This window comes from Podarcis filfolensis, assembly GCF_964270895.1.
Source record: "Podarcis filfolensis genome assembly, chromosome: 10".
In the NCBI taxonomy this organism is placed as follows: Eukaryota; Metazoa; Chordata; class Lepidosauria; order Squamata; family Lacertidae; genus Podarcis; species Podarcis filfolensis.
Window position 1 is genome coordinate 74,571,526 of NC_139612.1, and position 27,659 is coordinate 74,599,184.

The 27,659-nt window shown below is 52.0% G+C and overlaps 3 protein-coding genes across 4 annotated transcripts in view; all 3 read right to left on the reverse strand.

Annotated features, from left to right (window-relative positions):
- Positions 1 to 27,659, reverse strand: part of PPP6R2 (protein phosphatase 6 regulatory subunit 2) — a 1,004,265-nt gene that overhangs the window by 860,409 nt on the left and 116,197 nt on the right. The gene's annotated exons all lie outside the window — the stretch shown is intronic.
- GCNA (germ cell nuclear acidic peptidase) lies at positions 5,419 to 16,479 on the reverse strand. The gene is made up of 10 exons (XM_083573277.1): positions 16,428 to 16,479; positions 14,969 to 15,006; positions 13,747 to 13,807; positions 13,233 to 13,297; positions 12,085 to 12,522; positions 9,975 to 10,143; positions 9,485 to 9,626; positions 8,785 to 8,923; positions 7,653 to 7,857; positions 5,419 to 5,923 (listed from the first exon to the last, which is right to left on the reverse strand). The coding sequence occupies exons 3-10, from the start codon at positions 13,794 to 13,796 to the stop codon at positions 5,659 to 5,661; spliced, it is 1,473 nt and encodes a 490-aa protein (XP_083429403.1). The 5' UTR covers positions 13,797 to 13,807; positions 14,969 to 15,006; positions 16,428 to 16,479; the 3' UTR covers positions 5,419 to 5,658.
- ADM2 (adrenomedullin 2) lies at positions 18,100 to 26,297 on the reverse strand. 2 transcript variants are annotated; one of them, XM_083573671.1, is made up of 3 exons: positions 21,964 to 22,195; positions 19,039 to 19,167; positions 18,100 to 18,837 (listed from the first exon to the last, which is right to left on the reverse strand). In XM_083573671.1, the coding sequence occupies exons 2-3, from the start codon at positions 19,089 to 19,091 to the stop codon at positions 18,444 to 18,446; spliced, it is 447 nt and encodes a 148-aa protein (XP_083429797.1). In that variant the 5' UTR covers positions 19,092 to 19,167; positions 21,964 to 22,195; the 3' UTR covers positions 18,100 to 18,443. The 2 variants fall into 2 exon arrangements, with proteins under 2 accessions (XP_083429797.1, XP_083429796.1); XM_083573670.1 differs by lacking the exons at positions 19,039 to 19,167; positions 21,964 to 22,195 and adding an exon at positions 25,959 to 26,297.

Genomic DNA, 27,659 nt, shown 5'->3' on the forward strand with positions numbered 1-27,659 from the left:
CTTTAACCTTGTCATACCACAAATATGCATGCCACCCAAAAATGTTATTAAAACCTTCCAAATCCAAAATGTCTGTATTTTCAAGAAGCAGCCATTCTTTCAGCCAGCAAAAAGCTGCCGCTTCATAGTATAGTTTAAAGTCTGGCAGGGCAAACCCCCCTCTTTCCTTTGAATCCGTTAATATCTTAAATTTAATTCTGGGCTTCTTGCCCTGCCAGACAAATTTAGATATATCCTTTTGCCACCTCTTGAAACAGTCCATTTTATCCATTATTTGCAATGCTTGGAACAAAAACAACATTCTTGGCAATACATTCATTTTTATAACTGCAATTCGACCTAACAAGGAAAGCTTTAAGTTTGACCAAATCTCCAAATCTTTTTTCACTTCAGTCCAAGTTTTTTCATAATTATCTTTAAATAAATTCGCATTCTTAGCTGTCATATTTATACCCAAATATTTCACTTTTTTAACCACATTCAACCCTGTCTCATTCTGAAACCTTTCTTTTTCAACCTGTGTTAAATTTTTCTCCAATACCTTTGTCTTTAGCTTATTCAATTTAAATCCTGCCAATTGACCAAACTCTTGGATTATTTCCAAAACTCTTTTCGTACTAGCTTCTGGCTCTTGCAATGTAAGTACTAAGTCATCTGCAAATACTCTCAATTTGTATTGTTTAGCTCCGACCTGAATCCCTTTAACCAACTGGTCCCTCCTAATCATATTAAGCAAAACCTCCAGGACCGATATAAAAAGTAGTGGGGAGATAGGGCACCCCTGACGTGTCCCTTTTTCAATCTTAAATTCTTCTGTAACCACATTATTTACAATTAATTTTGCTTTCTGTTCAGAGTATATTGCACCTATACCATTCTCAAACCCTTGGCCTACCCCCATCCCCCGGAGGTTCTTCAACATAAAACTCCAAGAAATGTTGTCAAAGGCTTTCTCGGCATCCACAAATATCAAAACAGCCTTGGTGTTTATATTCACTTCCAACTTTTCCAAAATGTCAATTATATTCCTTACATTGTCCGACAAATGCCTTTTCGGAAGAAAGCCCGCTTGGTCCCCGTGAATCTCCTCCATCAAAACTCTTTTCAGTCTCTTTGCTAAAATGTCAGCAAAGATTTTGTAATCCACATTCAATAACGAGATGGGTCGGTAGTTTTTAAGTTGGGTCTTTTCAGTCTCTGTCTTCGGTATAAGTGTAATGTAGGCCTCTCTCCACGTATCGGGTGCCCTTCTCCCCTCCATAATCTCATTGCAGACTTCCTTCAAAGGTTGTATCAGCTCTTCCTTCAAAACTTTGTAATATTTGGAAGTCAGTCCATCCGGTCCGGGGGATTTGCCCAGCGTCAAGCCTTGAATGGCATCTTCTATTTCTTGTGCTGATATCTCCTGGTTCAAAATTGTCTTACTTTCCTGCGAAACCTTTTTCAGTCCATTTTCCTCGAGGAATTGTTGTATATCCATTTCTTTCTGCGGCCCTTGTGTGTATAGTTGTCTAAAGTAGCTCTGAAAACAGTTCCTAATTTCCGCTGGGTTACTTATGTTCTTTCCTTCCACTTCTATATTTGTTACCGTGTTGAGTTTTTGTCTCTTCTTTATTTGCCAGGCCAGTAACTTGCCACATTTATCAGCAGATTCAAAGGTCTTTTGTCTCATTTGCTTAATTTTCCACTCTAATTCTTGATTCATCAGTTCCATATATTGTGTTTGAAAAAATTTAATTTCTCTTAGGATCTCTTGCGATTTTGGCTTCAATCTTAATTTCTTTTCCCCTTCTTTTATCTTTTCCAGGATTTTTTCCTTCCTCTCATTTTGCTTTCTTTTCTTTAATGTATTTTGTTGTATCAAAAACCCTCTCATCACGGCTTTACTTGCGTCCCAGACTATTCTTTTTTCTACTTTAGTCCTTAAGTTAATTTCAAAATAGTCTTTCAAAGCTTTTTGGGCCTTCTTGCAAATCTCCTCGTCTCTGAATAAGGTGTCATTCATTCTCCATCTGAAGGAGCCAGTTGTTGTTTGCCTCATCACCATCTTTACTGCATTGTGGTCGGAGAAAGTTTTTGGGCAGATTTCCACTTTCTTTATGTTCGGCGCCATACTGCTAGTCACCCAAATTTGGTCAATCCTTGTCCATGTCATTTTGGCTTCAGAAAAGAAGGTTCCCTCTCTTTCAAATGGATGTTTTGTTCTCCAAATGTCAATCAAGTCCATATTGTCAGTCATTTCAAAAAAAGTCTTTGGTAATCTTCCATCTTTTGTCACTACCTGTCTTTGTGCTTTATCCATATTTGTTGAAACTACTCCATTCATATCTCCCATCATGATTAAATTGTAATCCATATAGTCCATCAAGGTCTCATGCAACTTCTTAAAAAATTCAGCTTTCCCTTCATTTGGTGCGTAGATTCCCACTATCAGATACTTTTCTCCTTGAGATTGAATTTCAATTGCCAAATATCTTCCTTGTTCATCTTTAAAAATTTGTTTCGGTTGCAACTTTTCCTTTGCATAAATCACCACTCCTCTCTTTTTTACTCTGTCTGAGGATATAAATTCTTGTCCCAATCTTTTGTTTATTAATAATTTTCTATGTGCTCTTGTCACATGGGTCTCTTGTAAACAAATCAAGTCCAATTGGTCTTTCTTTAAGGCATGAAATATATTTTTTCTTTTTCTGGGAATATTCAAACCATTACAATTCCAGGTTAAAAGTTGCAGAGCCATGATGGGATTATTTACTCTTTCCTCCTACAGCTCCCAATTTTTGTTCCTCGTTTGTCGGTGGTTCCGTATCCGTATCTAATGAAGGATGCCCTTGTCCTGGAAACGTCTCTTTCTGTAGGTCTTCTTCGTGTTCTCCTAAGAACTTGTCTTTATCACTCACTGTCTTTATTCTTCTTTTCTTCCCCTTGTATTTAAAAGACAAGCCTTGGGGAAACTCCCACCTGAATGGTATGTAGTTCCTTTTCAGCAGTGTCACTAAGTCCTTGTAGAGTCCTCTTGCGTCCAAAATACTTTTGGGAATGTCTTTAAAAATCTCAATATGAAAATCTTCAATTCGAAGGGTTGTTTGGTAATGCAGGTTCAATATTTTGTCTCGCTCCTCCTTTGATCTTAGAGTTATTAAGCAGTCTCTGGGTCTGTTCTTCCTCTGCCTTGTTCCCAGTCTAAATGCACTTTCTATCTTAAATTCTTCCTTATCCAACTCCTGCTTCCAAAATTCAGAAAATTCTTTTGTCAGATAGTCCACCAGGTTGTCACCTTCCTTTTCCGGCACAAGTCTGATCCTTAAGTTCCTCTCCTTACGTTGCATATCCTGCATAGAGAGTGCCAGCTCATACTCATCTAGTTTCCTGTACACTGGTGGAAACTTTTCCTCAGCAGCAGTTGCAATTTCTTTAGCTTCCTCAGCTATCTTTCGTGTTGTAGATGAGTCTTCCAATAATTTCCCAATTGCTTCTGCATTTGAGTTCACTTTGTTCCCAAGGTCAGTTATGCTTTTTGTATTTAAGTCAATTTTCCCAGAGATTTCTTCAATTTTCTTATTTGTTTCAGCAACTTGTACTTTAGTTTCTGCGCCTTGCTTTTTTAGTTCCTCCAAAGAGTCATTTATCTTCCCCAATACCTTAGCAAATGATTCTTCTGAAGACATTGTTTTCACTTTTGCCTTTGAGACAATTGTAGTTCCAGAGGCTCCTGATACAGAAGCCCTTCTTTGCGTGGAAAGATCCACTTTGTATTGTCTGCCAGATCTCAAGGTTGTTTCTTGTGAATCCTCTTTCTCTTTACCATCTGCCATAACAAAGACTTTTGCTCAAGGTCATTCCCACACTCTTGAACTGTCAGACAAAAGTTCTCAAATTTTAACCTCCACTTGTTGCTGAAACAATTTATAAGTCCTCTAGAGGGCGTAAAGTTAATTCTTTACCTTCAAGTTAATCCCACGCTCTCCAGAAAGCAAGCAAAAGTCCTCCTAGTCCCTTTCAATTATTCTTTTCTCTTTCTGAAGAATCCAAGTCAATAATGTCCTGCAAGTAACTTTACTGTGCAACAAAATAGATGTTTCAAGTTGAGAGTAACCAAAGTCAATTACGGATACTTTTTTACCTTCCTATAGCGACAGTTCTTAGCCGGTTCCTTTTCTCCGGCAGTCCGGACCCCAGGTATAAGAGCAGCGGTAAATAGCTCAATTTCTTTTTAAACTGGCAGGAAAACACTTTAGAGTCTTCTTCCCCCCCCCTCCTGCCTTCGGGGAGGGAGTTCTTTGCTTGGTGGTGGATTTCTTAGTTCCCACAACTCTCCTTTCAAACAGTTACAGCTTAAATGCCTTTCGCTTTGATCTTGCTACAGAACGGAAAGCAGACTTCCTTTTTGGTGCTTGTCCGTCTCGGTGCCCAATTTCTTTAATTTTAGTGTCCAATTATATTTTAGCGTTCAATCCTACTCACGGATAGTTGCTCTTTTTAATCCAAATTCACCGGAAGAAATCAGCGCTCTCCGCTAATGGCGACGCGGCTTCGCTTCGCAGGCTGGGTGAAAGCGACTCTCAGCACCGCTCCATACACCCTCCGCTGGTCCGCAGCCTTTAAAAAGGCTATTTCACAACGTCGGGGGGGCGCAAAGGTGCCCGCCGAGTCTCCAGTTCACAGGCTACGCGTCTGTGATTTTTGAGGGTCCCCGCTCCGCCGTAGCTGCAGGACCCGAACCCACGAAGCAGACCTCTCCCGGAGCTCCGGGAGAGATCCGCCATTAAGCGCTGGCGCTAACCGCCTGCGTTCCAGATGGAGCTGGTAAACAGCTGCCCTGGACACAGAATTGACCTGTGCCCCCATGGACAGCTGTGAGTCCAAAATGACTCCCAGGCTGCGCACCTGGTCCTTCAGGGGCAGTTACGCCATTCAGGACCAGGGAGTCCACCACACCCACCCGCCTCCTGTCCCCCCAAAACAGTACTTCTGTCTTGTCAGGATTCAACCTCAAAGCCACCATAGCACAAAGCACAGAGCCCCACTTCCCCACCCAATCTCAGGTGGCAGCGTTTGTTTCTTGGCTGATTTAGGTAGCACTGTCCTGCTCCAGGCTCGTTCTCAAAGAAGCATGACCAAGTAAGAAAGTATTTCTCAGATGGGGTGGGTGACAGGGACATCGTGCTCATGTGGGGAGGGGCATATGATGACCTACTGGCTAGAGCTTACCTCCCTGGTCATGAAATGGCTTTTGCATCACAGGTGTACCCCTGGCACAGGGTTTTGCATCACAGGAGTGGTCAGGCCCTCCAGACACACCCCCACCCCGCGAGATGCAACAGGCGGCAGAAGGCCAGCTGCAGCAGGTGTGAGATCATTCATAGAATTCTAGCGATTCATCTGCGCTCAAAAGCGCAATTAGGAAGAAAACAATACTCAGGACACACAAATAGTTTACTTTATTCATAACTCAATGTGTTACCAAACTGATTTAATCGCCTGGGCAAATGAGACCAGACACGCAAGGATTGTAAAAAACATTTGGAGTGGGGGAAGAAGGGAAGAAAAGACCCGGCAGTTCCTGAGGAGGGGGCTCCCGCACCACCTGGTTGCTTCTTGGGAAGGAAAGCACCCCCAACGTACAGCAAGGGATCTGGAGCTGCTGCCCAAGCCTTGCTAGTGTGGGAGAGTCGCTTGTGGGGTGAGAGAAACTTGCGCAGCAAAATCTGCACTGAGCTTCTTCATGACGTCTCCGTGGCTCAGCCCCTTCTGCGAGTGTTTAGCAGAGCCGTAGTTTTCTTTCACAAACTTTGCAAACGGTGTGAGCGGTGCTTTCGCTGGTGTGCCATCCTTGCGCGTGGGCTGGCACAGCACAAACTGCCCCTTGCAAAGGGCACAGACATAGCGCTGGGTGTCCAGAGACTTGGAGTGGCGCCCGATCCTGGAAAGCAAAAACACAGGAGGCGGCTTGAGGGAGCAGCAGGCGGGCGGGCGCAGGAGGCGGCCGTAAGCAACACCCACTAACTGGCAGCCGGATTCAGCAAGAGGCCACATGGCCAGCACTCCTGATGCCCAACTGCAAGCCCACCCATACACATGAAAAGATCCTGCAGATCAGAGCCCAAGGCAGGCACACACAAGCCAATCTGGACACATTCAGTGGTTGGTCAACAGAAGCCCTTCTTGAAAGAGCAACGCCAACTATTCCCCTGGAACTATGAGCTGTGAGCAGGCCTGGCTAGTTTCTCTGGGTCGGGAGGCCCCAAAGAGGGAGCCAATTTCAAACTGGTCCCTGGACCAGTTGCCACCCAGTTGTGTCCAAGACAGCAGGACTCAGCAGGCTGCTTTCAACCTTGAGGCCGAGAATCTCCCCGATGATTCCCAGGAAGACAAATTCTGCAGCCACCATGACATGTGCTTATCTCCTGTCCTCCTGCAGGATCCCCAGATGATGTTACTCCTCCTGCAGAGTATTAGGGAGACCGTCATCCGGGCCAAGCTCTGGCCTTGGGTTTATATGAGCGATGGAGAAGGCAGCGGGAAGAGAGGCAGAGGACTTTTGGGGTTCTGGCCCCCCTTTTGTTTTGCTACAATGACTCCCGCCCTGGGAGGTCTATGATTCTATGAGGTGCCCATGCCCTCCTCACTGGGCACTTTAGCCTGGCACTTGAGGCAGAGTCTTTAAGTTAGGCATCTGGTGAGGATGGGCTTTGGTTCACCTTGTACTGAATGTCAGATGAGCCTGTGGGATCTGGCCAAAGGGGCGCATCCTGTTCTCCTCAGTGGCCAACCAGGGGCCCGCCAGGTCCCAGAAGCAGGACCTGAGCACAGCAGCAGCAGCTAATCTCCCCACTTGTGATTCCCAACAAAGTATTTACTGCCTCCGACAGGGGAGGGAGAACAGAGCTTTTAGTCTCCATGTATTTGACTTATCCTCCTTTGAAGCCACCCTAGGTAGTGGCTGCCATTACTTCTTGTGGGAATGAATTCCACAAACTATGTGCCATGTGAAGAAATACTTTCTTTTGCCTGTCCTGAATCTTCCCATGTCCTTGGATGTCCACGGGTTCTAGAGTTATGGGAGGGAGAAGAGCTTTCCCCCTCCACTTTCTGTTGCGTGGGGGCTTCCCTGGGGGGCATCTGGGCTGGCTTCTGTGGGATGAGGAGGGTGGACTAGAAGGGCCCCTTGGCCTGACCCAGCAGCCACAGGGCTCTCCTTCAGCTCTCAAGCCCTCGCTCCCCTTGATCCTCACCACGGAGACCAAGCTGATGTAGAACTCAAGGGCTGAGCAGGGCAGAGCTCAAGAGTGAAGAAGGCTCTTCCTGGGGGCCAGGAGGCAGCCCCACACTCCCACTTCCCTCACAAGGCACTGACTGCAAAATCTGATATATCTGGATATCTTCCAAAAGCTGGAGTGCAGGGGGCAGAATGGGTGGGGTCTGACCACCTTCTGTGGGGTTAGCCCACAAAACCATTAGGGCTTACAGGATCAGGACCCTGGAAGGCTGGAGATTCTTAGAGTCATTGGCAGATGCAGAGACTCTCTTAGAACAGGATATGGGTCTCACTCAGGACTAGCTGCAGTAGCTGAGCCGGGATCGGAGTTAGTCACCCAACGCACACCGGGGCTCAAATGCCTCACCAGGAACAGGCCCCGATCCTCACTCACGTGTTTTTGCACCGGCAGCACTCATAGGTGAACTTGTACTTGATCTCATAGTTGTGGCATCGCGACACCACTGGGAGCTCTGGGTGGACCACAGCCGACTTCTTCGCATACAAGCGCCAAAACCGGCCGTGGCCGTCTCGGACCCCGTGGATCAGCCAGGCAGCTGCGTGGCACAGTTCGTGGATCAGAGTGTCCCGAAGTCGATCTGCGCAAGACAGGAGAGTCATGGAGCAAGGAGATGTGATTCCAGTTGATGCGCAGGCGCACATGCACCAGGCTCACCAGCAGGGCTGGGCCATCTCTGGCTTTCAACATCACAATATATCACCAGCTAAACCACAATATAGTGACGTATCACAATGCCTGAAATAAGGATGGAGCTATGGAGAGGCATTGGCTGGCTTCACAGTTTTCCCCGCATCATAATTTTTGCATAACACAGAGAGACATGATTTGCGATATATAGTCAGATCAAGAATTATGAAACCAATATCACAAAATGGACTTCAAACCGGTTTTGGATGATATATCAATATATCGCCTAGCCCCACTCACCACCTTCCCACACCTTGGGTGACTCTTCTTCCCTTGCACTGCCCTTCCTTGAACAAGCCTATCCAAGAGACCAGAGAACCAGCAGGGCAAGGGAAGACAGGCTGCATCTGCCACGCTTGGTCAAGGTCTGTTAATACATTGTGACCCCTGGTGTCTTGATTTACAGCATGGCATTAACGCTAAACTAGAGTTTACAAAGAGGAATGCTTGGGATAATGCCCCAAGCCAGTAATCCAGACACGTCTTCTACTATGGTGGGGAGCAGGATGTGGCCTGGTGGCCTGGGATAAGGCCCCACCCTTACTGAAATCAAGCACATCTGAGCCTGATCAGTGCCTGGATGGGTGACAGCCTGGGAGCCACATAGACACGCCCCCCCCCCCCCCCGGGCTCCAGGGTGGAAGAAAGGTGGGGTTTGGATGCAAGGAAATAAAAATAATACCACCAGTCTCCCCTCTACTTCTTCAACCTCAAAGCTCCTTTCTGAATCTGTGCGCTGCCATCCAAATGCAGAATTAGCTTTGCAGCAACTCAGCAGAGCCTCAGGACCCCAGGAAGACCCCTTCCCCCCACTTGCCTGCAGAGTCACAGACTTTCTCCGACAGCATTATCCGGGCATAGCGCTGCCCCTCGGGGCCCTTCAGCTGGCCACTCACGCAGCACCCGGCAGTTTTCCGCATCTTTTTGTTCCAGACAATCTCCATATTCTCTGGCAACTGAAAGGACAAGGGGGAGAAGCAGCTTAGCTCCTACCCGGTCCTGGAGCTGCACTCCTGACTTCTGAGCTGAGGGCCAGGCTGGCCAGAGACAAGGGGAGCCCGGCCGGCTGGCCAGCCTTTCACAAGACTCCCTGTGCTCTTTCGTTTCACTGACTCCCCAGGGCAGGCGTGCGCTAAGCCCTCTTTGTGCAGCTTGGCTCTGCGGAGGAGCAGAGACCAGACAATCTTCCTCTCGGTCTTCGCTTTGGTTTCAAAGTAGGGAGCCTGCAGAGAGGTCCAGCCTTACTTTAGCACAGCCCCCACTCAACCGCGTGACTCTTTGCTTCAGCTTTGCTGATGCAGGAATCCAGGCAAGAGTCCAGAGGCAGCTCATACAGCAGGCAAGGAACCCCTCGCTGCCGCTGCTGCCGCTGCTGCCCTTCTGCCCCCTTTCCCAAACCCTCTCAAGAGGCCACAGGATCCACAGGAGGAGAGACAAGGGGTCGGCAGCCACGAGCAGAAGCCAGACCCAGCAGCCCACCTGCTTGGTGCAGAAACAACCCCATTCCAGCTCTGTACCTTTTGCTCAAACACGGAACGGTTGTAGAAATCATAGAGGCTCTGGGCCAGCTCCCCCTTCCTTCTCCGGAAATGCTTAGAGTGCTGGGATTCTGGGTCGGACAGCTCTTGCAAGAAGCAGCCCTGCACCTGGCAGGAACTCCTGAGGAGGCAAAGACCCATGAGAGGGAAGGAAAGAGCAGCCCAGGCTCCGTCCATGAGACTCAACAGGGACTAGTCCAGTAGTTGCCAACCTTTCTGAGTCCATAGCTGCCTTAAGCAACCACATTTTTCTGCAGCTCCTGTGTGGAAGCCACTGACACTGGGGTCCGGATCCGGAACGTGCATCCCAGTCTCAGGCTGCCAAGAGGAATGGAAGGCAGAGGGCATGCCCTCAGGGAGGAGGTGCTGGGCTTGCTGGTTCTTCCAGGCTCGCCACTTCAGGCCTGGGCCAGCTGCTTTGCCAGAGTCCAAAGCTGGGAACAGAGGCATGAGCAGAAGATGAGCTCACCTCATCTGTGTCTGGTGGGATGGGGTGATGTCACCGAGCACCCTGCTCTTCGGAGCTTGCACAGAGATCGGCGTGGCCGGAAGAGGCGATCTGGGCCACGTGGGAAGGGCGCTCTCGCTCTTCACAGCTGGGCGGGCGCTTCCAAGGGGAGGCGGGACATTTCTTCTCTCTACCAATCACAAGCCAAAGGTTCAGCACAGGCAGACAAGGCCCCAAGTGGAAGCCAGGGCGAAGCACATGACCAAACAGCTTCACAAGCCCTTTCTGCTCCCCAATCAAGTGTCTGGCAGCGTAAAACATCTGCAGGGTCCAAGCAAAGGCCCACCTGGCCCAGCTACCCCGTCTCAAGCGCCTGCCCCTCGTGCAGAACCAAAACACTCCGAGCCCTTCTCTGCTGCTCACCCCTGACACCTGCGACCCAGGCAAGCTGGCTTCTCCTCTGGCAGGTTCTGCTCAGCCCTCGTGAGCAAGACCTGCCTCAACAGGCCTGACTGGGCTCCCTAAGCTTGTCTTAGCCCCCTCTAGCGCTAGCTGAGCCCCTTGCCACCCCCATATCCCGCAAGAGAGTCAGTGAACACCTTGTGCAAAACAGAAGCAGCACTTCTGCCCGCCCTGAACCCTTCAGGTGACCCAGAGGACTTGACCCTTATGGGAGGCGGAGGAAGACAACTCTCCTGGACACTCAGCCCAGCCACGTCCCCTGTGGGGTGTGAAACACAGAGATGTCAAATACAACATTCCTAGAGTGGAAATAAAAAGGGGGTTCTGGACCAGCCAGTCGGAACTTCCTGTTTCCTCCTGGGCTGGGACAAACTTCCTCTGCATGTGACCAGAGGTGGGCATGACCTCACCTGTGCAGGTAACAAAACAGCACAGGGGAGGCAGCCATCTCTCTCTCTGACTCCATTCCTCGAGGAAGCAACATCTCCTTCCTGAGATGCTCTCTTGGCTTCCAGCCAAGAGAGGACAAACGAACTATCTCCTTATGGGACAGATTCCACATATATATATTTTGTAAGCTAAGACTGCCTTCTGGGATCAATTTGTGAACAGGATGTGTGAGTAAACTATTTTTTACTTTTATATAAGACTACGTTGTGTCTATTCTTTTAAGAGAGAATAAAAGGGGATTTACCAGGAAACTTATTTTAGAGACTTATACAAGCCTGGCAAACCTATCCGCTGTGAAAGTTTAAAAGGGGAATGTTACTCTGCTAAATTATAGAACTTGTTAACACAAGTTGGGAAGGACATTATTAAACAATATATCCTCTCCTGTCTCTCTGAATATTCCCACATCCCCCACACCATACGGTGCTTTATCAGGGCCCTCTGGCAAACCCCAACCTCTTCTGACCCAAGTCACCAGTCCAGTGAACATCAGCCAGTTCCCCGTTTCCACACACTTCTGAAGCCAACGGTCCTCAGGACCAGGACTGTGCTAACATTACTTAAAATGAGGATATTTCTAATTATACGACAGTGTGAAGAGGACTGGGGGTGAGGGAAATAGTCCTGCAGATTGTTTTCAAGCTCAGGGAGAATGTACTCATGGAGGACACTTATTCACGGCTCTAGTACAGAGAGCCTGGCAGGCAAAGAGATGTGCAACCCGCAACCGTGGACATCTGCCCCAAGCAGCAGGGGATGCAGCCGGAGATGGTTTCTGACAGGTACCTTTGGGGGGGGGGAGGGGAGTCCAGTCTAGCTGGCTCTCACTCTTCTCCCTCATACAGAAATGAAGCTTCTTTGCTGCCTCCCTTTCCCCTCAAGCTCCCACTTTCCTACAGCTGCAGTTTCAGGAAATCTCCCCGTGCCCTGCACCCCCAAAAAGGTGTTAAGTGGGTGCTGAGGACCCGGCCTGCGCTGACTCTCCTGCCCGAGAAAGACTGAAATCTTTCCAGAAAATCTCTTTTGAAAAATAACATTACGACTGAACAAAACGCTTCCCCACTTTCTTTCCCCCAGCCAAACTGAGGGGCAGAGCTACAGTGATCTCTGAATTGTGGCCATGGGGTTTGAGGGTGGGAGGACCCTGGAAGCCCCCTCCTCCTCCCCCTCCTGGCCCAAGGCTCTTCCAGGGTGAGGGGGGAGCAGAGCTGCCTCTTACCAGCGGTGTCCCTGGGGTCTGCCGCTGCTGCCTTCCTTGCAGAAAGGACCATCTTCTGCTTCAGGCGCACCAGGAGGCTGTCCATCTCCTCGTCGGAGGTGTCGGATCCCAGCACAGCACTTGCTCTCGGCTCCTGGCTCTGGGCGGTGCCTCCAGACTGATCCGTGCAGCAACTCCTTTCCCCCTCGCGCAAGGGAGAGTCGGGGCTGCCCCTGCGAGCGACAGGGCGTTGCAAGCTCCTCCAGGTCCACTTTGGGGCCTGGCACGCTCGTCTGGGCTGCTGGGGGTTCCCTGGGGTGCCTTTGGCAAAGACGGAGTCGTCATCGTCATCGTCGCTGTCGGTCTCACTGAACACAAGGGGAGGCAGAAACGAGGCAGAGGGAGCAGCCCCCTTTGCAGGTGCCCCAGGCACCTCTTGCGCCTGAGCAGACCGCGGCCCTGCAAGTCAGCAAAAGACATTTCACAGGCGCTTCTTGGGAGTGAAACTGAGCAGATCAATCACTGCATTTAGAGAACATGAGAGTGCACCAACTCAGCTCGGAAGGCTCTTGGGCTGGGGTGTTGCTTGGGCCTTTTAGTTTGGGCAGGCGGTTGTGGCTGCTTTGGGGGGGAACCTTATTTTAGATTTCGTTGTGATTTATATGGAAACTGTTCAGTTGGTTTAGTATTTTGTAAGGTTCTACGTATTGTTTATTGACTACTTTTGTTGTGTTGGAGTCGCATACTTTTTTTTTTTTTAATGTTGTAAGCTGCCGTGAGCAAGGTTTGAACTGTGGAAGGGTGGCATGCAAATAAAATCACAGCAAGGTGAGTGCCCCCACCCATCTCGTATCGCCCCGACATGGGGCCCAAATTCCTGCACTCCTGTGGGGTGAAAGGAGGCCACCAACTGCTCCCCAGGTTCAGAGCTCCGCGGGGTCCCCAGGGAGGGAGCAGGTTTCTTGCATGGGCCGCATCAGCCCAGCTGAGATGGCAAAACGCAGCCTGGGGTGGGGGGGAGAAAACAGGCCATTTTGAAGTGGGAACCCCCCCACCCCACACGGATGCTACTCTGCTCCCTGGACAAACACATGGATGACCTGCCTTGGACCAGGACAGCTCACCCAGCCTCCTCCGACTAGCAGCAGGGTCTTTCCATTATCACTTGCCTTTTTTGCCAGATCCATATTTGCTTGTGAGGTACGTGAAGAAATCATCCTTGGAATCGTCCAATCTGGGACACAAGAGACAAAGGCAGCAGCGTCAGAAGGCAAACAAGGATGCAGAACAAGTCTTTGGTCTTGCTTGTGAAATATACAGTAAGCCCACAACTTACACAAGGGCTGCATTCCAGGATCATGCCTGAAGACAGAATCTTGTATAGTCCAAACACATACTGGGCTGAGGGGTGGGTGGGGTGGCCAAAGTCTTTTTTCCCGGATGCCCACCTCCTCTCTATCTATCTATCTATCTATCTATCTATCTACCTATCTTATTTATTTATTTATGCATGCCAAGGGCATGAATCTGAACACAAGTTAAAGGTGTGTAAGTTGTGGGCTTATGTAATACAAATAAACATGCCAAGTCAGAGCTCTACTCACTTTCAGGCGGCTGAAACGATTTCCAATTCACTGTTTGAAAAAACCCAGCCCAGCCCTCCCCCCCTTTGGCAGAACCCACCTGCTCTGTGTCCTTGGAACGCAGCATGTTGCAGGTCTGGGGGTCTTCATTCTAGATAAAACTAAGTCAAAACCATGAAAGGGCGAGAAACGTCACTTTTTTGTTTCCTGAAATCTCGTCTTCTAAAGCCCACAAAGGTGGCAGCTTCAAAAACTAGCCAGCGTTGAAATGAAACCAGGGATGAAGGAACAAACTGGGTCCACATTCAAGGGGCTCAGATGCCAGCATGAAGCTGCTCCCAGCAGAAAGACCTCAAAGGAGAGGCTGAACATTCCGCTGAAGAAATCTGATTTTGGGATTCTTCTGGCTGTTTATATATGGTGTTTTTAAGCAGGGCTCTGGGGCACCCAGGAGGACCCACCAGAGACGAGCCACAGGTTAAACTGTCAGGCTCACTCGCCTTTACAAACGGGCTCCTCCTCCTCCCATCCACTGACCCAAAATTAGCCAGAAGCAGGTGGCAGCTGAGCCGCCCCACCCCCCCCACCTGATGCTACACACAGAGCCTGCCCTCCTGAGGTGCTGGGGTGGCATCCCACCAAGTCCTACTCGGAGGTTGTGCTGCGTTTCAATGTTAGGTGGCATCTATATGCAGGTGGTATCTGTTACGGAGCTCAAGGGAAAGGGAATCTGCCTGCTTGGCAAAGGGCTTCACCCCAGAAGCTGCGGAACAGAACAGAAGAAACCTTTGGCCAAGAGACTCTGGTCCATGGCAGAAACAGGACCGACTGTCGAGGGAAGAAATGCTTTTCGGTGGGTGAGAAGAGATGCTGACAGTGCAGCAGTCTGAAGAAAACACAAGGCTCCCTGCACCCCAATAAAGCTGGGGACCAGGTTAACCTCAAAGGCAACAGAAGAACCAATTTTAGTGTAATAATTTAGAACCAATTTTTAGAGAGCAAAAGTGTAATGGAAAGGGAAGCTATCAGTACATAGGAAAAAGTTTCTGGGTTGGTGCAACCCAGAGAAAGAGGGTAACTCCTTCTCCAGGCTTCACTTCTCTGAAGTCTCTCAGCCCCACTCACCTCACAGAGTGTTTGTTGTGGGGGAGGAAGGGAAAGGAGATTGTTAGTCGCTTTGAGACTCCTTTGGGTAGTGATAAAGCCGGATATCAGATCCAAACTCTTCCTCTTCTTCTCTTTTCTACGCAAGTAGCTTTTTCTGAGGTTTTTTGTGCTATAACTTATCTTTAGACCCACTGAGGAAATTAGCTTTTACTTACAGTTTTCAAACTCGTCATCGCTGCCTGAACTCGATGAGCTGAAAAGCAGACAACAGTAAAAGGAAAGTGGCTAGCCATTGAACAGCCATATTCTAAATGCACAGAAAGAAGCTTTGATCAAAAGTCTTCACTGCGGTGGCATATGGCTGGGAGCACACAATGTTCTGACATTTCCAATTTAGGATGGTTTTCAACTGGTTCACTATGAAGTGCTCTGGTGGATGACTCTCTCCTCAGCACTGGGAGCGAGTCTCGCAGAGCCTGCATGTTCGGTGCGGCCTCAGAACTCAGTGCCGCTGCCCGTCTGTGTTGGGAGTCAAAAGGCTCTGTTTGAATTTACAGCCAGATGAAGGGTTAGGGTTAGGGTTAGGGTTAGGGTTAGGGTTAGGGTTAGGCGTGGAAACGGAAGTATACAACATCATGCATGGCCTGGAGAAAGGGGGCAAAGGAAGGTTCTTCTCCCTCTCTCACAACCCCAGGACTCTGGACCCTCCAAGGAAGCTGAATATTGGAAGATTCAGGAAAGCACTTCTTCATGCAGCACAGAGTTAAACTCTGGAACTCCTTGCCACAGGAGGCAGTGATGGCCACCAGCCTAGATGGCTTTAAAAGAGGATTAGACAAATTCATGGAGCAGAGAGGGCTATCGATGGCTACGAGCCACAACGATGATGCTCTGCCTCCATTGCTGGAGCAGCGATGCTCCTGAATACCAGTTGCTGGGAATCACCGATGGGGAGAGGGCTCTTGGGTTCTGCCCAGGGGCTTCCGCCATTGGGGCATCTGGGGGGCCACTGGGAGAAGAGGGGTGCTAAACCAGGTGGGCCCTTTGGCCTGGAGTAGCAGCTCTTCTCGTGTTCCAGGTGTTCATCTTCAACACGGAAAGGCAAGAATGAGAGTGAAATTACTCCAGGGTTGTTTCCAGGGTTGGCAACCATGTTTTATTCACAATTCCAGTTCCCTTCAAAAAAGCATCTATATATTTCTTCATACCACTGAGCACTATTTACTTAAAAGATTTAAAGGCGGAAAAAGGGGTTAAAAGACATAGACGTCATTATGTTTCAATTTCTTTTTCTACTTTTTATTGGGTTGTTGCAACATAAAATAAGACACCCCAGGCTAACGCAGGCAATGGAATTTGGGCAATATCTCCAAAAGAACATTCAAATAACATGTGATTTATTTATTTTTTAGTTAATCTGTGCTATAAATGTGCTTAACCCTTTCAGTGCTGTTGATTACTTGCTTCTAACGACTTTTCTGGATTACTTTAGCATTTCTCCTGAGCCACGAAGAGGCGTTTCCCCCCCCCCCCCCGATATTTCTATTCTGCCGAAGGAGCCGACCTCTCTCGCGGTCCGCCCGGCGAAGGCGTCAAGCGGAAGAACCCGCCCCGCTTGACAGGGGCCCCTGGCCAGGCTTGGCGCTCCGGGCCTCGCCCTCCGGGGCTACTTACGCCGCGCTCCTCCTCGGCCGCCGGGCTTCTTCGCCGGAGACCCCTCGCCGCGCCATCGCCAGAGAGACGGAGGCGGGCGAGGCAGGCAGGGAGGCAGGGAGGCGCCGCCCGGGCGGGTCTTCCAGGGAAGGCGGCGCCGGCTCTCCGCGCCCGGCTCCGCTTTGAATTGCCCGCCTGGGCGCGCGGGGATGACGCACTTCCGGAGTCTGGTCCCCGTCGCCCCACGGGCTCCTTCCGGTTCCCCCCCGGCGGAGCCGCAGGAGTGGCTCCGGGGCCCGGGCGGAGAGAGGCCGGGCGTCGTCCCGGGAGGCAGCGCTGCAGCTCGTGGCCCGCCGGCCCCTGGGAGCTCTGGCCTCGCCGGGGCTGGACTAGATGGCCTCGGGGGTCCCTCGGCATGAGAAGGGGCGAGGGGGTGGAAAGGGGGGCGAGCAGATGGGGGACCCTTCCGGGAGGAGATCTCCCCCTTCCCCCCGCCCAGAGCCTGCTCCCCAGGGGGGGTTACGGCTAAGCTCAACAAGCTCTAGCTTAGGGCCCCCCTCTCCTGGGACCCCCCTCAAAAAAGGGGAGGAAACCGGGTGTACATTTCCAAAATGCAAGATAAAAAAACCAATAAAATCAAGCCTACATCCAGCAACAGTGTTTTGTGTTGTGTCAGCTCCTGTGATTCAAGTCATGGGCCCCGCCTGCTAGCCTCTCCCTCGAATAGCACTGGTTTGCTCCTTTCTATATGTAGGGTCGGGACGCGGGTGGCACTTTGGTCTGAACAACTGAGCCTAAGGCATGCCAATCAGAAGTTCAGCGGTTCAAATCCCCGCGACTGGGTGAGCTCGCATTGCCCTGTCCCAGCTCCTGAGAACCTAGCAGTTTGAAAGCACACCAGTGCAAGTAGATAAATAGGTATCGCTGTGACGAGAAGGTAAACAGCGTTTCCGTGTGCTGCTCTGGTTTGCCAGAAGCGGCTTAGTCCTGCTGGCCACATGACCCGGAAGCTGGGGACAAACACCGGCTCCCTCGGCCAGTAAAGCAAGATGAGCGCCACAACCCCAGAGTCGTCCGTGACTGGACCTACGGTCAGGGGTCCCTTTACCTTTACCTATATATAGGGTGCCTCCATTCTGCATGGACTGGTAGCCTGGCAACATGTGCAAATGGCCTGAGATGCCTGTTAGGTCCGTCAATGACTATATAGCATATATTCAACACAAAAAACAGCGACAATTTGTTGTTGACAAAGGACAGCTGGACATCAAAAGGGCCCCATTACCTTCAGGAGCTGAGGGCAGCATCAAACCTCAATCCTGCCCTGGGTATGCCTCCCCCCCCCCATGGGAACTCCCACATTTTAAAATGGTTTGCATTTTTTTGCTGCACGCCACCCGGTTGTTTTATGGCAGAGCAACATAGAAATAGATTGCATAAATAAATAAAAAGGAAGGTGATCTAGGCTGTCTTGCTCTCACATCCTTCAGTTTGCTTCAATGGGTGTTTGGCTCTTGGTCTGAATGCTTGTCCCTGCCGAGCCGCAAGAAGCCTTTCTCGAGTCTCAAGGGACACCCGGAGGGGAGGGGAGTCTGGCATTTCTTTTTACTGTGAGGGGTACTTCTTCGTAGAAATGGGCATGGCCTCAGCCCCCCCCCCCCAAATGCATAGGAAAACTCTTGGCAAAAGAAAGACCATCACTTAGATGTTTATTATTTTCCATAACAAGTGCAAGTGTGGGAGTTGTGTTTGGTGTATTGTGCACAGTCCTTCCAGCCCTCATATGCACCCGCCTCTCCTGCAGGGGGGTCTGGGGCGGCTGCTTTGCTCCTTTCCATCAGATGGCCAAGTCACCCCTCAGCCGGCTCTAGTCAGGGCTTGGGCCCTGGTCACTTCTTCACGGCCCCCTCCAGCAGGGGGGATTCCCTTCAGTGCAGAAACCCCGGTCCAGACTGCCAGAGAGGCCAGGGCAGCTGCTCAGCGATGTGCCAGGGGAAGGCAGGAGACCCTCTCCGGTCCTGGAGTCCGTTGCTTCCCTCACCCATAGCTGTGGGGGCTGCTGGGGTTCATGGGGGCTGATTCCTGAAGTCCCAACTGGCCCTTCAGAAGCCAGAGCCGATGGCTCAGGTTCTGCACTTGGCAGGTGCCCAAGGCACAGCCGACACGCATCAGCTGCGCACGGTGCAGGCGGGGGGCTGCCTGGCGCTTTGGACGGGGGGCTGGAGCCCACGGGAGCCGGCGCTGGGTGGGGCTGCCAGGCTGCTGGGGATCCAGGCTGCGCCTGGGGAGGACGGAGAGGTGGAGCCGGCTTCCTGGCGTCGCCAAGGGAGGCTTCCAGGCCGGCCACATTCTGACCATCTTGTCCGAAAGCTCTTCTGTCACCGGCCTCTTCTGCAGCCAGGCTGGTGGGTGGCTTCTGGCCCAGGGCTTCCTGCAAGGAGAGGATGGAAGAGGTGCCATGAGCCCTCGCCCTCCGCTGGCAGCAGAAGGGAAAGAGGCATGTTGGAGCAGGAGCACAAACGCTTGCAGGAGCCGGGCTCACGGAGCAGCCACAGCCTGTTTATAGGGGGATCAAAGCCGCCTTCCCCCCACCTGCCTGTGTGGTCCCTGGGGGTGCAGGGGCCACACCTACTTCTGCACTGCCCAGGCCCAGAGCCGGCATGTGCCCTCGCAGGGTTGGCTCATGGAATGTTGCTTGAAACGGCTTGGCTGCCCTTGCCCAGAAACTGCGCTCACAATTCTTTCTCACGGAGGAGGTGCACTCGTCACAGGTGAGTCTGCCTCTCCATGGGATGGTCCAGGCAGGGTGAGAGTGAGGCCTGTCAGAGCAGAAGAAGCACAGACAAAGGCCCAGCCTGACTCAAGAAGAGGGCTGGGGGGTGGGAAGGCTGCAGATCTGGGTCAGCATATTTGGGTGGGTGTAGAGCGCAGCCTCTCGGGGAGAGAAGCCTGTGGGTTGCCACTGTGGTGCCAGGCCCAATGCAAAGTACTGTGGTTGCCTTCCAACCCCTAAACAGCTTGTCAGATGCTCACCTGGATGCGTGCATGGGCATCTCCAGGACCAGGCTAGCCCTGAAAGTCAGCAAGGAAGACCCCACTGCCAGAACCTCCCCTCAGGTGCATCAGGTTGGCACTGGACACGTGAGACAGGGTCAAAGAAGGGCAAGCCTCACACCCCAGGAATCTCCATCTCCACAACCCCACTGAGTTTCAGGGCTCTGCCTGGGGATTGCCCCCCCAGCCTAACAGCAGCAGGAATAAGGCAATTTGGGGCATGCACTTTTTTGAGAATGGGCTGCCTGAGAAAGACCCTTTTGCCTCCAAAGTCATAGACAAGAAAACCAGACTGTTCCCTCCTAAAGTCCACTTTGCTCAGTGTGACTCACTCTCAAGAATTCAGGCATAGGACAACAGTCTTGGGTATCTTTCTTGAAGAAAATCGTGTGAGGTCTGATACTGGGAGTCAGAAAATATGACTTGGTCTTTGTGTGTGGAGCTTGTGCAGTGTGTGGGATGATGGGCACCCTTGCTGTGTGTGTGTGTGTGTGTGTGTGTGTGTGTGTGTGTGCATGCGTGCACATGTGTACACTTGTATAGCTGTGACTTGTGTCCCCTCCTCCCTGCTGTGTCCTTCATGGCCAATAGACATGTTGGCCTCCCAGGCCATTGGAGATGGTTGCCATTCTCAGAGACAACTGTGGCTCTTCCACTCACTCCCATTGACAAACTTCTGTATTTGGGTTTTCTCTCAGAATTAATTACTGTAATAGGAAGCCGCTTTTTAAAGGGCTCCCCCCCCAATCCTCTCTGTGGGGGACCCAGATCCTGAATGAGATCGTGGGAGAGGAGAAGCAGGGCTAGAGCCCCCTTTTGGGTGGGGAGATGAGCTCCCACCCAATCCAGGGACAGGTCCCCCTGCCCACGTCCTGTTGGGAACCTTGGAAGCTACCGCATTCCAAGTCAAGCTCTGCTCCATCTGGTTCAGTACTGTCCGCACTGACTGGCAGCAGCTCTCCAGGTTTTCAGGCAAGGTACATGCGCAGCCCTTGCGCCATTGCGGATTGGACCTGGACTCTGCATGTGGAGCGGGTGCTCTGTCCCTGAACTATGGCCCTGCTCAGATCAATGTGGCAAGAAGTCGGCTGGGGCAGAAGGAATATTTTACACATTTAAATGAAGGAACATTTAATTGCTTGAAACTGGTAGACTTCAACCTTGGCTTTTGCTTTTGTCAGATGCTTGTTAAAAGCTCAGCTCTTGGCCTTTGTAACTGAGCAGAGGCAGACCTGCCTGCCTGGCCATCTTCATAGGAAGGTGGTTCCAGGAAGGGCAGCCCCCCCCCCTCTGTGGCAGGACACAGCAAGGGGGGGTCATCTCTTGAGGGCAATGCTCTGCACCAGTTGTGAAGAGACTTGTGAGCTGAGCCCAGAAGCTCCCTCTAACCCCAGCACTCCCTCCTTGAGGACCTTGGACGGCCTCTGGCCTCTCCGTTTGGTCCCCTGTGAGGCCAGGCCCCTCTTCCCTGGCTGCCTGGAGAGGCATCACGGCCAGCACGTCTCTCTGGGCTGTGGCAACCGTCTCTTCCAGACCACAAGAGAAACTATGTGTGGCCTAGCCCTGACGCAACCTGCTGAGCCACCTTTTCCATTTGAGAAGCGAGATGGGGCGGGGGGGGGGAGAGAATGAATGAGGAGAGGAGAGAGCATGTGTCAGGTTGGGGCATGGAGAAGGATGTCAGCTTCCTTCCACCAGGGAAGAGGAACTGGTCTGGAGGAGGGGAGGAGGCGGGAGAGACTGGGAGATGGCCAGAGGGAAGGAGCAGGGCGGGAGGCGGGGAGGAGCGCAGGCAAGGCAAAGGAGCTGTACCTGCCACAGGACACGTACGCTTGGCAGGCAGGCAGCAAGGAGGGAGCGGAGGCCAGCTGCATCAAAGGCCCGTATCCCACACACAGGCCAGGTTCAACAGCCTCTCTCCAAACCGTCACCACAGTTTCAGGTAACAGGACAGGAGGAGCTGCCTCTCCCCTCCACAAGTGAGGGCGCCTGGCACAGCTGCAGCTGGGTGTGATGACTGCCTGGCTCTGCAGAGGCCTTGGTCCTCTGGCCTGTGGGGCGTGTGTGTGTGTGTGTGTGAGAGAGAGATGTTTGCTTCTGCAAATGCAGGCTAGGATTGCATCAGCTTTTTGAGCTGGCACATCACACAACCGGCTTCTCTTCACTTTGGGAGCCACTAAGACCCCGAGATCCTTTCTGCACACTTGGTTTCCCCATCCTATACTTGTGACTCTGATTCTTTGCACAGAGGCGGTTTTAGGGTAGCGCAACTGGTTCTGCCCCACTGGGTGTTGGCGCCACAGGGGGCACCACAACAATGATGTAGAATGGAGCGGGAGAGACGGGGGCGCCAAATTGTATGGTTGCACCACTGAAATTTGAGAGCCCAAGAGCCGTCCCTACTTTGCACCTACATGCAGGACTCTACATTTATCACTGTAGGTTTTCATTCTCTTGGTTTCAGCCCAGTCTGCCAGCCTGTCAAGATCTTTTGAACCTGTACTCTGTTTTCCAAGGTCCTCATCCCTTTCCCAGCTTGGCATCAGCATCCTCCAGACTCCAAGTAATCGAAAGGAATGCTGAGCAGGACAGTGTCCCTCGGCACTCAGCTCAAGACCTCCCAGCCGGCCGACACAGAGCCACTCATCGTGGGCACTCAGTAGACACACAGTGGACACTCAGCCAGTTTTAGATCCACCACAAAGGAGTGTTGTCCAGCCTCTATTTTACCTACTTGTCAAATGTTTTGCTGAAATCAAGATATACTATGTTCATTGAAGATAAAGCAACTAGACTAGTCACTCTAGACAAAATGACAGGAGGGAAGGTTGGTCTTGCAAGCCATACAGTTGATCAACCCATTCTGGCTTCTAGTCATCCCGCCCAGAGACCACAGTCCCCACTGTGGAAGGACGTGTGGATCCAGAATTGGTCTTCACAGTCACTTACGGACTCATTGTTAAAACCGTGTTTATGGAAGACCATCTTACACGGCTACGAGTGATCGCCAAAGAAGAAGAAAGATTTTCTAGATGGCCACAGACTGACCTCTTACTCATCTTGTATTAACCATTCAGTAGTTTTTGGAGACACTCCCCTCTTCCCTTTTGAAGACAGACAACATTTGCCCACCTCCAGACATAAACACCCATACCTTACACACACACACACACACACACACACACACACACACACACACACACACAGAGAGAGAGAGGTGATTCATTCCTTGTTTTAGTCACAACCAAATATGATTTTTAAACTGCTGACCATGACTTTGGTAATTGTTTTGGATTAAAAAAAACCACCTATATTGTAAGCCATCCTGTGTGGCAAAGCGGGGTGATATAAATACTCTGCTCAAACAAGCCTGTCTGCCAGCTCCCTGTCCTCTGCAGCCCTTCCACTCATCCTGGGCGTTAACCCTCTTGACACCATCCTCCCAGGTGTGAAATGTCTCCACTGCCTGAGATGTCCCCCTGCTTTGCTCACTGCAGTTCCTGCTTTCTCATCTGCCCTCTGCCCAGTACTTCCTTGTTGCTTAGCCTTGAATCAGCCTTGATAGAAACTGCCCTGGTACTCTGGGCAGATTCCACCTGCCACAAATGAGCATTTCCTGCCATCCCTGGATGGGGTACAGGCAAAGCAGCATCTCTTGCCATTAGCTTAAATAGGAAAAATGCCGCAGGAGCTGATGCAACAGCCGGAAGCCTGTAGGGGAGCCACAAACCTAAGCCAAAAATCATAATTTGCACTTCGCAGTAGGTGCCTCAATAAAAGTTTGTCTTTCAGCTGGGAAGACTCCAGTTCCAATCTCTGCTTGGCTGTGCTGACCCTGAACCAGTCTCTCTCCCTTAGACTATTGGGACGATGTGGGTCTCCCTGGAGGAAGGGCAGGTGGGGCTGTAATTCATTCACCATCCTTTGCATGGGAAGCAGCCTCTGCTCTGCCATTGAGGACCGAAACCAAAGACAACAGTTGCATCACAGCTGAATGCTGGGTAAACACAGCAGGAGGCGCTTGTGGGGACCTCAGTCTTCTCTTGCTTAGGGAGCTGTTCCACCCACCTTCATGGAAGCCTTGCTTGCTTTTCCATCTCCAGGCTCCCAAGTGCCGCATGGCTGAGGGGAGGAATGGCTCAGCTGGGCTCCCATTCATCCCCTGGGCTTACACCTGCTGCTCACCCCCTTTAGCCCTGGAGCAGGGCTAGAGGGACCAGAGAAGATGCTGGCATACTGCCCAGCGGTGGTCCCAAGCAAACAGCTGGATGCCCCCATCCCCTGGCTCATAGACAGAGGAGGGAGCAAGAGACAGAAGCCAGCCCCCCTCACAATGCCTTGCCCCCCTACCCCCATCCTCTGAGCAGAACTCGTGGGCTGCAGTGGTCAAAGGTCTGCAGGGTCTCCCCACCCCCCACTGTGTCAACACACTGCCTGGAGCTGTATTTTCAACAGCAGCAGAAGAGCCTTGGGGAGACCAACCAGTCCTTGGCTGAAATCTCTCCATCCTTCTCTGCAGGGACTGGCAGCCTGTCCACTGGCCAGCGGGAGAGGCAACAGCTCTAGTCCACAGCACAGCCAGCAGCGTGCCCAGCCCTCCTGCTCCAAGCTCTGCTGAGCCCAAACGATGCCCGCTGAACCCCTGCCTGCCCTTCTGCTGCCTTGGCTCAGGGGCAACTCCGGTTCAGGTTCACTTCCCCCCAGCCATCCGATGGTCAGGTGACGAGCCAGACATCCACCCCTTCGGCCTGAACCCTCACCCACTCAGCTGCTCCCGGCCTGGCGGACAGAAACACTCTGACTGCCCAGGTACCTGGAGTTGAAGCATCCAAAGGTGCCAAGTCATGCCACACTCACATGCCCCACACAGTTGCCAGCTGTGCAGTCAGCAACTTCTGAGGACCCAGACACTCACAGCAGGGATCAGTTTCCTCACAGCAGGGATCAACTCTCTCTCTCTTTCTTTCTCTCTCTCTCTCTCCTGCACTTGTGTTAAGGCCCAGCTCACCCAAACCCATTTTCTCTGTCATGTACCCCCTCCCTGCATAAGTCTCGTTTGCGCACCCACCCCCTTTTCACAGAGAGGTATCCCAATCAGAATCTAGCTTGGCTTGCTTCCTTGAGCCGCCCTCTCTCTTAGCAGGCAGGCATTTTCCCAGGCAACATATTCAACTGTATATAGAATTCATTTGACAACATTTATATACTGCTTCATTGTCAACAGAACCCCTAGGCAAGTGTGCGCATGTGCCTGCTTGTACGTGCGCTCTGCGTTGGTGTGGCTATTAGAGAACTTCCTTGGCCAAACCTTTTCACAAATGGGAGCTCTACACTAGTTCAATTCCTTGCTAAAGGGGACACATCCCCCTGCTTGGATGACAGAGAGGACGTCTTCATCAGGGCGCAATGGGCCAGTGCGTCTGGCTGTTAACCAGAAGGTTAGTGGTTCAAGCCCACCTAGGGATGGCTGTGGGCAGGATTTTTGCATTGCGAGGGGTTGGACTAGATGACCCTCGGGACCCTTCCAACTCCACAGTTCCAGGGTTCGAGGATGGTTTCTGCTGCTTTATCATGGCTTCTATCTCATCTGCTCCTTGCGTGTTTTCTGGAGATGATGATTTATTAAATTTGTATGCCGCCCCAAACCCGCAGGTCTCAGGGCTGTTACAACCGCCTAGCGAGGTTTGCCTCCATCTGCTGTTGCAGAGCCTGAAAGGAGATCCTGCAGGGCTGAAGCGGGTGGCAGGCTGGCACCCCCATTCCGGCCCAGGACAGAAGCACAGCCCCCAAAATCCAGGGGAAGGGGATTCCTTCCTTCCCATCTGAGCATATCTGGGGGTATCCCGACCATCACCCCCGTTTTAGGAGAGAGATCCGGGCTGCTGTGTGGAATGCAAGGGGTCGGGGAGAGCAAAGGGTCTTTCTTTAGGCTGGTCCCAACCGGCGCAATCCGATTCTCCCGAGAGTAACTCTTGGAGCCCCCCCAACTCCCTGCCCCACGCAAGGCACTCCACCGCGCGGCTCCCGGACACGCCATGGCGGGGGTCTTTCCTCTGCCTGAGAAAGAAGCCGGTTCTCGGGCCGATCCCTGGAACTCCCTTCCACTGGACTGCACGCCTCTCCCGAAGTGCAAAGAGGGATTCCGCCCCAGCTGGCAGGGGCGAGGGAGGGGCATAGCTGTCAACGTTTCCCTTTTCTTAAGGGAAATTCCTTTATTCCGAATAGGATTCCTCGCAAGGAAAGGGAAAAGTTGACAGCTCAGCGGCTCCCCACACGCCCCGGCCACCACACTCTCTGCAAGGGGACATGAAATGGGGGTGAGCAGGCGGGCCTCTCCGCTCTGCTTTGAGGCGGCCTCTGTCGGGGCAGGGCTCCTGGTCACCTCCCGGCCCCATTTCAGGCACCCACCCCACCCCCACCCCAGGGCTGCCGACCTTCGCCCTCCCCGGAGGGGACGGAGCAGGAGGAGAGTTCTCCGACGGGCGGGCGGGGACTCACCTGGGCGACAGCGGCGAGATGCGCCCCGACGGGGCGGGCGAGGCGCACTCGGCGCCCGGCAGGTGAAGGAGCAGCGGGAGGAGCGGGAGGAGGAGGAGGCGACAGCGGCTGATGCAAGCAGGCTCCCGGCGCAGCTGGCGCTTCATGGCGGCGCGGGGGGCGGCGGAGAGGGCTTCAGGGCGCGAGGACCCGGTGCGGGGCGCTACCGCTTGGCTCCGGTGCGGTAGTCGGATGCAATTCTGGCTGGTGGAGCTCGGGCTGCCCGTTCCTTCGGAGCGGCGAGAGTTTCCCGGGAATGCTCGACGGTGAGCTGGACCGCGCGCTGGCTCTCCTGGACGGCTCCGGGACATATGACCCGCAGCAGCAGCAGCAGCAGCAAATTGCCTCCGCGCGCCGTCCGACGCGGCTTAAATACCGGCCTCCCGGCCCCTGGGCGCTGCCCGGGCTGGCCAAGCCTCTGGAGGCTCCTTCCGCGACGGGGCGGGGCATCCAAGACCGCCACTGACTGGCTGGGGCTGCCCGGGAGAACGGGACGGCCGTCCGGGGTCACACCTCCCCCAAGCTCCCACGGGCCGCCCTTGCTCTCTCTGCGCTGACCACCCCCTCCCCGACGCGGGGACGAGGGGAGTCGGAGAAACCGGGGGGAATCCCCGTCGAGGGCGCCTTCGGGTTCCTGCCTGCAGGGCCTGCGCCGCCCACTAGAGGGCGCCTGGACTCCAGGGCTGGCCAGGGATTTGGTCGCCTCGTCCGAAGAGACAAGCCGCAGCGGAGGGACTCCTGGCCGGGGGGGGGGGGTCTGAGCGGCTCATTTCTTCCCCAGGAGCCCCCCCCCCCATCCTCGCTGGTAGCCCTCTGCGCAGGCAGGGAGGCGCCCCGCTCCCCACCCCACTTAGTGGCCAGGTCTGCCCCTTCCTTTTTTTTTTTTAAATGAATATTTATTGAATTTTCCAATTTTATATAAACACAAAAAGAAAAAGAAAAAGAAAAATATTAAAAACAATTCAGTTTCAATAACAGTTTTTCAGTCACATGTTTCTTTGACTTCCTCATACCTCCCCTTCTTGTTCTCTAGTTCAATTTGTTAATTCAGCAAATCCTAATCTCTTAACATTCCTTTTAGAATATCACCTTATTTTCCACTCAACTTTTTTAAATTTAATAACAAAAACAATTATAATCCCCATTATCTTTATCATAACAGCTAGAGACCACCAAAGTTCAAATCAACATCTTTTCAAAGTTCATTAATTTTATAGTATTTCTGTAGATATTCCTTGAATTTCTTCCAATCTTCTTCTGCTGACTTTTCTCCCTGGTCGCGGATTCTGCCAGTCATTTCTGCCAGTCCCATACAGTCAATCAACTTCATCTGCCATTCTTCCAGAGTGGGTAAATCTTGAGTCTTCCAGTGCTTTGCTATAAGTATTCTTGCTGCCGTTGTAGCGTACATAAAGAAAATTCTGTCCTTCTTTGGCACCAAATGGCCGACTATACCCAAGCAGGTCTGCCCCTTCCGGAGCGAGGAGCCCTTTGGACTGGTCCCCGTCTCTGCAAAGCACACCTGCCGGCCTGCCTGCCCCACACCTGAGGCCCTGTTTCCAAGGGATGTCCGGGTGGGGCAGGTGGGGAGTCTTGCTGGCGCTTTGGATTAGCTAACTGGTGGGGAGATCGCGCAAGGGAAAGGGGGCGCAGCTGACCCCC

Coding starts and splice junctions, on each gene's coding strand:
- GCNA (XM_083573277.1), bottom strand. CDS start 13,796: ATGAAGACCCCCAGACCTGCAACATGCTGCGTTCCAAGGACACAGAGC. Junction 12,523..13,232: donor ATATGGATCTGGCAAAAAAG/GCAAGTGATAAT, acceptor GCTGACTTGCAG/GGCCGCGGTCTGCTCAGGCG. Junction 7,858..8,784: donor GAAAGTCTGTGACTCTGCAG/GCAAGTGGGGGG, acceptor TGTCTTGCGCAG/ATCGACTTCGGGACACTCTG.
- ADM2 (XM_083573670.1), bottom strand. CDS start 26,104: ATGAAGCGCCAGCTGCGCCGGGAGCCTGCTTGCATCAGCCGCTGTCGC. Junction 18,838..25,958: donor ATCTCGCCGCTGTCGCCCAG/GTGAGTCCCCGC, acceptor CTCTCCTTGCAG/GAAGCCCTGGGCCAGAAGCC.